Consider the following 9,150-nt stretch of genomic DNA (forward strand, 5'->3'; position numbering starts at 1 on the left):
TTCTAAAACACTGTCCAGGTGAGGAAACAAGAATGCCAGGGCCTAGTGTGTTGGGTTGGTTACCTTGATGTTCCCAGCCCTCCTGCCCCGTCGTGTTCCTGTCTTCCAGGTAGGAGTTGACACACCTAACCTCCTCAGAGCAGTGTGTTCAACTGATGGCACCATCTACGCCAGGGGTCTAGGGTATCTCCTGTGTGTGAGGGGGCACATTACGTTCTCCTGGGGGTGGTGGGTGAGATTTTAGGTTCATTAAAAGAAAGCACAAATTAAAAAAAAAAAAGTTTAGGAACACTGATTGACAGCTTCCTTCCTGTCAGCTCTCCTTGTGACGACCACCTCCAAAATCTTCAGGTTCTGTCTGGCCATAAAAGTGAGATTCTGGCACCCTTAGCATCGTGCTGTGATCACTGGTATGAACTAGTCATCATAACCATCCCACCCCCTGGTCCTCTTCAGGACTTTCCCATGAAACATACAGAGGGTCGGCAGAGGAGGAGTCATAGGCCCGGTGCCCCCAAAGACAAGGGGATCTCAGGAAAAGGTTCACCAGTTTATTTCTTAGTGAAATAATTTCCAAGAGCTCAGTGAGCAGCTCGCAGCAGTGGTGGGTAGCTAGAGACACGGCTCAATTCGTTTCAACAGCCTGAATTTGGCTTTGGGAGGACAAGCTGCCGAGGGTCGGGGACTGAGAGAGCAGAGTGAAGCTGGGTCCCTCCAGAAGTGAGGGTGCAGGATGTGGAGTGGGGCTATAGAAGGAGTGGACTTCAGAGCCAGATGTCAGAGCTGCAGTCGCCCCCAGGGTAGCGGAGCTCATGGGCCAGGGCTGGGCCGAGGGGCTCCTTCCCAAAGTCTACCAGGAAGTTGGGGTTCAACTTCAGCCCTCCCTTTACTGTGTCTACATCGATCTGCAGCATCACAGAGCCTTCCCTGGTAGAAACAGGAGGGAGAAGAAAGAGGTCAGAGGGGGCCCGTCCCCTTCCCCCAAGAATTAGGTAAGTGTGAGGGCAGGGAGAGCGGTTCCTGAGGAGGGCGCAGAGTCTGGAAGCGGAGCCAAGGAGTCTTCAGAAAGCCAAACCCCTCTGGGAGAGGAGGGCTGGGAGGGGAGCCCAGGCTGTCCACTTCTTACCTGATGAGATCAGGGTAAAACTGCTTGTCCCAGGCACTGTACAGCGACGTGGTGACGTACAGACGCTTCCCATCCAGGCTAAGCTGGATCATCTGAGGGCCTCCGGCCACTTGTTTCCCCTTGGGAAAACCACGGGTCAGACCCCAGGGTTACATACAGATCCTAGGCGGGAATCAGTGGCACCACCCAAACCCCAAGGACATGCTCAGCCGCTGCCCAGCCCCCTCCCCCATACTTCTCCAGCACAGATCTGAGGGGCCCATGAGCAGGCGGACATATTCCTCACCTTGACCACCAGAGGCTCTGGCTGGGATTTTAGCTCCTGGTTCTCCAGCACCTGCACGGGGCCTCCCTTAACAATGCTGCCCCCGAGGAAGAGCTGGGTGGGGTGGTGCACAGCATAAAGGAGGACAGTGGTGGGAGGTTAGGACCTTGCAGGAAGAGAGCCTCGCTCCCTCACGTTCCCCGCGTCTAGCCACGATTCCCTGTGGTCCTGGCCTGAACCACCCCTCAGCCCCCATCTTTGCTTTTCCTGCACCTCCCTTATCATGCCCCAGCCAGTTCATACCCTCCACCTCATGCCCAGACTTCTGCTTCCTCCCTCCTTTCCTCTCCATCCTGCTAGGGCCCACCTGTCCCGTGAGGCGGGGCCTCTGCGGGTCAGAGACGTCATACTGCCGCAGATCCCCATGCAGCCAGTTGCTGAAGTAGAGGAAGCGGTCGTCCAGGGACAGCAGGATGTCAGTGATCAGGCCTGGGTGGGGGGTTGCAGCTCAGAGGCACCTCAAGACTCTTGTTCCCCAGCCTGAGAATCAACCTTCCGATTCCCACACTCCCCTGAGCACTCACCTGGCATTTCAGGCAGCATCCAGCCCTTCACTTTCTTGGGGGGCACCTGGATCACCTTCTCCACTGACCAAGTACCTCCCTGCATTGGGATCAAGAGGCAGAGAGGTGAGCCCGTCAGATGGGCGATGAGTGTCAGATCTGGGTCTCCCCAGGGCATACCGTCTACAGGGAGAGAGGAGATGCAGGGCCTTCTTGCCACTAGGGTCTAACCCCCATGCAAACCCCTTAAGGCAGGGATCATGTCTGCTTCACCACTGTATTCTCAGCACCTAAGAAGGTGCCTGACTCACTAAATATTTTTTGAATGAATGAATAAATAAATATAGCCAGTTAGGGCTTAGGGAGAAATTAGCCTAGGACTGAGAGGAGACAGGCAGGGCAGGTGGCCTTGTTTTTTATTCCTGGGAAGTCTGGGTTGGTAGAGCCAGGCAGAGGAGGCCTGGGTCACTCCTAGGGAGAAGGGAGCGTCATGGCTATGGAAGCTGGGCAGAGTGCTGACAGGACTGCCAGGAGGAGAGGGCCAGAGTGCACGTCACCTCATTCTTATAAAAGCGCTGGATGTTGGAGCTGAGGGCACAGCCCACGAAGCCCTGATCAGCGGCCGGGTTGTGCAGGAAGCGGACCTCCAGGGGGATGAGGCCATCCTGTAGAGTCAGGGTCTGCACCATCTCATGGCGCTGCCAGTCCCACACATGTAAGTGGTTCCCATACAGCCCTGGGGTGGGGATGCAGCCGGAAGATGGAATCAGGATCAGGGTGGGAGGGCATGGGCCAAGGCTGGGGCACAGCACAGGGGAGAAGGTTGAAAAATGGGTTGGAGGGATCAGAAGGACACTTGAGCAGTCAGAGCACTCAGCACATCCTGTATCATCACCCCAAGAGTCTGGGGTCCACAAGAGGGAAGTAAGAGGGATGGAGAGTAGGGGTTTGGTATAGAGAGCAGGGGTTCGTGTGACCAGGCTCCTGCCAGCCCATGGGTAGTGGGGGATTCTCACCCGCCTCAACGTCAGCGGGGTTGAAGCCATCTCGTAAGACGTTGGGAGCTGCCCATTCAGTGCTGACCATGACATTGTGTCGAGGCTGGTACCAGAAGTCATAGCCCATAGGCGCGGCACCTCCAGGCCGCTCCCACGTGCCCTTCACCTCAAACGTCTCTCCATCCAGCAGCACAAAACCCCCTGAGCAGGGAAGGAAGTAGGGTGGTAGGTAGAGTTGGTGGAGGTGCGACCCGCACCCAGCCCTCACCCCCAAGGCCTGTCCAAGAGGCTCCAAGCCCATTGCCTGGTGCCCCTCCTCCCACTGAGTTTGCCTGATCCTTAAATTCAGGAGCTGAATTTGGATACCTGTCCAAAGGGTCCCACTCAGAGGGCCGGGTGACAAGTGGGGACTTACTCTGGTGCCCCTACCTCCCATCAAGTTCATCTCTCTCCCAGACCACAGGGTAAATTTTTCCTCCCTTGAGCCAAGATCTTCTGGGACTCTGTACCCTGTGCTTCCTTTGCCTAGCCTCCTACTTTCAGGGTAGGGTTCCTGCCAGAGTCTAGACTCCATTCTACTCACTCACTCCATTTTTTTAGAGAGAGAAAATTATATTTATCTGTAATTCCACATGAATGCCCACTATGTTTTTCCCCAGCTGAATATGTCATGACACCTTGCCACTTCTTTGCAAATGTAAATAGATGTCTACTCCTAAGTGTTCTTAAACCTAGGTATGTCATGCATCCCATCTCCTGGAAAAAGCAGTTAAATAGAGTCTAATGCAGCAAACTTAACTGGGTCACCTTAACTGATATTTCACTGCAAGCCCTTGGATGGGGAGTTCTGGTGAAATACGTAAGGCTGGGAGAGAAGCAGCACAGCATGGTGATTAGGACATAGATTCTGGAGCCATGTTGCTGGGTTTGAGTTCCAGCTCCGTGACTTAACAGCCGGCTGACTTTGGGTGAATTACTCAGCCAGTCTGTGCCCCTGCTCCCTAATCTGTAACACAGGGATCACAGTAGCATCTATCTCATAGGTTGTGTCTGGCACATCGTAGACATTTTATGTGAAAGCTCTGATCATATCATAAATGAGAAAGTAGCTGTGACAATTAAGGATCTCAAGGACTGTGAGATTTGCTCATGAACTCACGAAGGCCGATATTAAATGCGCGTGTTTTCTGGGGCCATGTCTGTCCTTGCTCACATTTCCCACGGCAGACAGTTCTGACTATAACTTGTAAGTGAATTCATCATTCAAGGTTCACCTTCACAAAAATAATTGAAACAACTGAAGTTACTTGACTATAGTTTAAATATTGGATGAGACCCTGCCCTCTGGTTCTCCCTGGAAGGTCATTCCATCCCTCCCTCAGTCTGGGATCTGCTTCCCTCACAGATGTGCCTACAATGCTGGCAGGTACCTTTGCCATTGCCCTTGGGGTCTCCCAAGGAACTGATCATCACCTCCCCACTGGCCAGGCAGTGGGTGGTGTGGAGGTAGCCCAGGTCACACTTGGCATGGATGTCCTTGGGCTCAACAACCTGGAGAGGGTAAGGAATGGCGAATGGCGTCAGAATCTTACAGGGCCAGGAGTCCCCACTCCTCACTCCTCCCCTCCCACACTTCTATCTACTGACCCCGCCCTCTTTTCCTCTGAAACATAGACACAATTTTCCCTGCAGCAATACGGCAAAGACTGAGTCTGCAGAGCAGCAGGGGCGTCACAGAGACTGATAACTCCCCAGCAGAAAACATGGACTTCTCTCACCCTGCCTGTCTTGACGGCCCTCACAGCCCTTTGAGACCATAAGCTCCTCCCAGGCTGGGAGGATGCCAGTGTCAACTTTGTATCACCAGCGCCCAGCAGTGAGTGCCTGGCACAAAGAAGGCACTCAACAAAGTGCTGAAAGGAAGGATCAGAGGCTCCCGCTTAAGGGAAGCCCTGGGCTCTTAACTGGCCGGGGCAGAAATGGCTCCTTCTCCAGCTCGGAGCGGAAAGCGGGAGCCTGCTTCCTCCCCTGTGGTGGCCCTGGGTGACGACGACCAAGCACACCTGGTAACTCTCCTCCAACGTCTAGCCCCACTCGCTGCTGTTGAGCCCCAACCCTGCACAAGAGCTGGAGGGAGCTGCTTTAGGGGCGGCTTCCTTGCCCACAGGCTGCCCTGGGTGGTGGGCACATTAGGGGCCCAGAGCTGGCTAGGGCAGAAGACGTGCCTTGTGCAGCTTCGGAGCGCGGGGCTCGGTGCCCACATCCACCACATAAATTCGGGAGGAGATGAGACTGGGCAGCAGCAGCTTGGTGCGCGACTTGGTGCTGTCCCCGAAGCAGCTGCTGCAGGTGTTCCATCCTGAGTGATGCAGCTCGTCCTTCAGGTGGGGCATGGGCAGCCGGTGGATGACCTAGGATAGGAGAGCGGGCAGGGGTGGTGCTCGCCCAGACCACGCCTCTGCGCGCTTACGGAGAAGGGGCCCGCTGGACCCATTTCATCCTGGTAGCACAGCACAGACTTCATTTTCAGCACTGCTGTCGCCCATGGGTGCGGGGGTGCCCTTGTGCAGTGAACAGCCTGAACAACCATACCCAGGGAGGGTGAAGAAAGATGGAGCAGGGAAAGGGCACTGCCAGGGCCAGGGCTAGAGGGGGGGTCTGAGGGTCCTCTGGTGCCCAAGCCCCACCTCACCTGGCAGTACTGGGGAGACTTGGGGTCAACGTCCACAGTGGCCAGATAATCCGGGGCCTCAGTGTTCGTGTTTCGGTAGATACAGGGCAGGTAGACAATCTCCTCCCTGGGTCCTAGAGGGTAGAAAGCAGGTGGTGGGGTGGGCAGGGTGGGGACGAGGGCCGGGGCAAGGTAGGGTGTGTGTCAGCAGTGGAATCGGTAGCAGGCACTGGCTTGCCTAATCCTGGAGGTGCTGGCTCTCAGTCTTCCCACACTTACCTTTCATGGCCTCCAGAGGTGAAGCGTAGCCAGGTCCACACTTCCCACATTTCGTAGCTGTGAAAACAATGGGGCATGCTGGCTGCACCGCGCTCTGGAGGATGAAGGCTCTTTCCTCACATGCTGCAACCCAAGCCCCCCAAACCCCCGGCCCGCCACTGGCCAAGGCAGAGGCACTCTCTCAGGTCCCCTCCAGACCCTCAAACCCCTGATGAGTACGTGGGTATGGCGGGAAAAGCTGCAGAGCTATGACCTGAAGGTGCACAGACCCTTAAGCAGGACCCAGGGGAGGCAGGAGAAGGGTGAATGCAAGGGAGGCGGTGTGGTGCAGTGGTTATGACATTGACTTGGGCCCCAATCCCAGCTGGTCACTGACTAGCCATGGGAGCTTAGGCAAATCACCTAAGCCCCCTGGCCTCAGTTTCCACATCATCTGTAAAAAGAAGGTAATAAGAAGACCACAATGGGCTTTTATGAGAAATAAACAAGATGCTGCAGTCAAGTGCGCAGCTTTGTACTTGCCCGGCAGGAGCCCGTAAACCCTGGCTGTTCTTAATGAATAGCCATCAGGGAGTGACGGTGGTGCCTGTTCAGCTCCTTTCACTGAAAGGTATCTAAACCAGGAGCTGGAACACTTCCTGCTTCCCTCCCCTCTGGGTCCTGACCCCAGGCTGCAGGCCAGAGCCTGGGTTATATAACCAAGGGTCTGGTAAGGGATAGGAGGCTGAAGTTCAAGGCTGCGGGACGGATACTAACTGAATGTCTTTAGACCAGTTTCTACCCCTGGGTGGGCCCCATCCACTTCCTTTATCTGTAAAGCAAGTTGTTTGGCCCAAACCTGGAAAGCTCAGAGGCCCACCCACCAGAGCTGTAGGAAGTGGCCCTCCTTGTCCCCTGAAGTCTGGCAAGAGAAGCCACGTGGATATACGGGACCAAAGTCAGGAACCAAAGTCAGTCGCTGAGAAGCAGGGCTGCCACCAGGCATTAAGCATCAGGATTTGGGGCCTAACCAGGAGGAAAGGCTGAGGAATAAACAGAGGGAGCTGTAGGCCAAAAGAAATCCTGGAGTGGAGTTCACAGGACTTGACACTGCCTCCCTGCCTGGTCCCAGGCCCTCAGCCAGGGAGCCAGGTCCCCCTACTTGCAGCAGCCAAGTGACTTAGGAGGCTGAGAGGCAGCAACGGCATTTTAGAGTCCAGAAGCGTGGTGTCAAGGTCCAGGTGTGACATCTACTCTCTCCATTTTCTCCCCTTTGTTCACCTAAAAGGGGTAATAATATCTTACCTTCTTCTCTAAGTGGCTATGAAGGCCAAATAAGACAAAGTATTCAGAAGTACTTTCATTAAGTGAGAGGTGTTGTATAAATATGGGTAGCGCTGTGCCAGAAATCCCAGGCAGTGCCTGGTGCCCAGAGAGAGGGCTGGGGCTGGGATGGGACACGGTGAGGTCCAGAGTCCAAAGGAATTAAGGAGACTTGTTCTGCTACACAACCAAGCTGTTCCAGGGTTTGGCACAGGAGGTGAGGCGGAGGGGAAGGAGATTCCAAACTCCAAGACATCAAGACAGAGATGCCAAATCTGAAAAACCAGAGACTGAGAGAGAGGTAAAGGTATGAAAGAGGTGTGTGAAGGAGGTACTGCCCCTCAGCACCATCTCCCCGTCCCAGACCCTAACTGCCGCATCCCGCACAGCATTTCTGAGAGTCAGGGTCAGGCCCTGCGTGCCACTCAGGCCCCAACTGAGCATCAGTCCTCTTTCTGGGGGAACATTCCCCCTGTCTTAGGCATCTCAAGCAAGATCTCTGAACACCTTTGGGTTTGAGATGAGCCCAGGGAAAGCTCACTGGGTTTTCCCAAGGCCAGGATGGTTTGCTGGGCATTCTGCCAGAAAAGAGCCAGATCCACAGGGGGCAAGGACCTCAGTACTCCCAACCAGACGCAGACTCTTCCTCAGCCTGACATCCAGGAGTCCATGGATGGGGGAGTTGGAGGACTTGGCGGACTGAGCGGGTGGGAGGCACTGAAACAGCCCCTCTCCCACCGCAAGAGAGGGGGGCTCCCTGATTTCCCTCCCAAAGTGATTGGTGGGGCAGGGTAGCTAAAGAGCAACCTGGCCACAAAGGCCTGGGTTCCCTACTCCCTGCAGTAAGAAGTTGGCTTAGGGCTGAAATCAGGGTTGTCTGTCTCCTATGGTTAACAGACAGAGACATAGAGCTCCTCCTAAGTACCCCTACCCTTATTTTCTCAGCTGCAGAAAGGCTCCCTGGCCGCAGGCTACAGCTGGGGAGCAGGGGGGTTGGGGGGAGCCCAAAGTCACCCTTCCCAGCAGTCCTTCTGCCTTCCTTCCCAGACGCCTCCAGCACTTTGGCTAAGCTGGGAAATGCAGGGGTGGGGGTGGGGCGGGGCCGGTGGAGCGGAGCCTGGCGCTCCCTCCCCTAACCAGCTCCCCCTCCAGGTTTTCTGTCACTTCCTGCGGGGCGGGCCATTGGTGGTCAGCGACGGTTGTCAGAAGCCCCGCTCCTTACCCATGCTGCTTGCTGGTGCGCTTTGCTCCCGACGGGTCTGCCAGGAGTGGGCAGAGACGGAGGGCTGTGCTGGTGTCCGAGGCAGGCTATGCGGAGAAGGGGCAAAGGGACGGAATTTATACCACCAACGGGGGGTGGGCGGGGAAGGGGGAGGGCCCGGCCGCCGCCCGGAGTGGATGATGGATAGCTCCCGGGCAGGGCGCTCTCAAATGGCTTGGGCGGCTGTGTTTGAGTTACTGGCTGTGTGCTTGTATGTGTGTACAAGTGTGTGGGCGCAGGAGCCTGTGCATGTGCAGATATATGCTGTGCCTGCGCACATTTCTCTTTAGTGGAGTAGGTGCCTGGGCATGTGCGTTTGTGTGTGCTTGCTCCTGTGTACCTGGGTGTTTCCTGTGTGTGTACTTTTATGCATGTGCCTGCATGAGTGTGTATCTGTGTCTGTGTGCCTGTGTGAGCGTGCTTGTATGTAAAAACCTGTGCTTGTGTATGTATGTGTGCCTGTGCACGTCGGTGTGTTCCTGAGTGCGTGCCTGCCAGAATATTTATGCCTGTGAGGGCATGTGCCTGTGTGCCTGTGTGCGTGTGTGTGTGTGTGTGTGTTTGCGTGAGTGTGTATGTGCCAAGTTCCTGGGTTTCTAAATGTTCATCTCTGTACTTGGACCTGTCTCTTGGCATTTAGGGGCACCGAGGGCTGTGGGCCCATTTGCTCCTGCATCCACAGCCA

The 9,150-nt window shown here is 55.5% G+C and overlaps 1 protein-coding gene across 2 annotated transcripts; it reads right to left on the reverse strand.

Annotated features, from left to right (window-relative positions):
- Positions 1-533: 533 nt before the first annotated feature.
- SELENBP1 (selenium binding protein 1) lies at positions 534-8,497 on the reverse strand. 2 transcript variants are annotated; one of them, XM_007460269.1, is made up of 12 exons: positions 8,427-8,497; positions 5,903-5,959; positions 5,645-5,757; positions 5,178-5,363; positions 4,383-4,503; positions 2,971-3,153; positions 2,512-2,690; positions 1,976-2,054; positions 1,759-1,880; positions 1,413-1,505; positions 1,127-1,245; positions 534-927 (listed from the first exon to the last, which is right to left on the reverse strand). In XM_007460269.1, the coding sequence occupies exons 1-12, from the start codon at positions 8,428-8,430 to the stop codon at positions 765-767; spliced, it is 1,419 nt and encodes a 472-aa protein (XP_007460331.1). In that variant the 5' UTR covers positions 8,431-8,497; the 3' UTR covers positions 534-764. The 2 variants fall into 2 exon arrangements, with proteins under 2 accessions (XP_007460331.1, XP_007460332.1); XM_007460270.1 differs by lacking the exon at positions 5,178-5,363 and having other exon boundaries at positions 8,427-8,461.
- Positions 8,498-9,150: the final 653 nt, after the last annotated feature.

This window comes from Lipotes vexillifer, unplaced genomic scaffold (assembly GCF_000442215.2).
Source record: "Lipotes vexillifer unplaced genomic scaffold, Lipotes_vexillifer_v1.1 scaffold209, whole genome shotgun sequence".
NCBI lineage: Eukaryota > Metazoa > Chordata > Mammalia > Artiodactyla > Lipotidae > Lipotes > Lipotes vexillifer.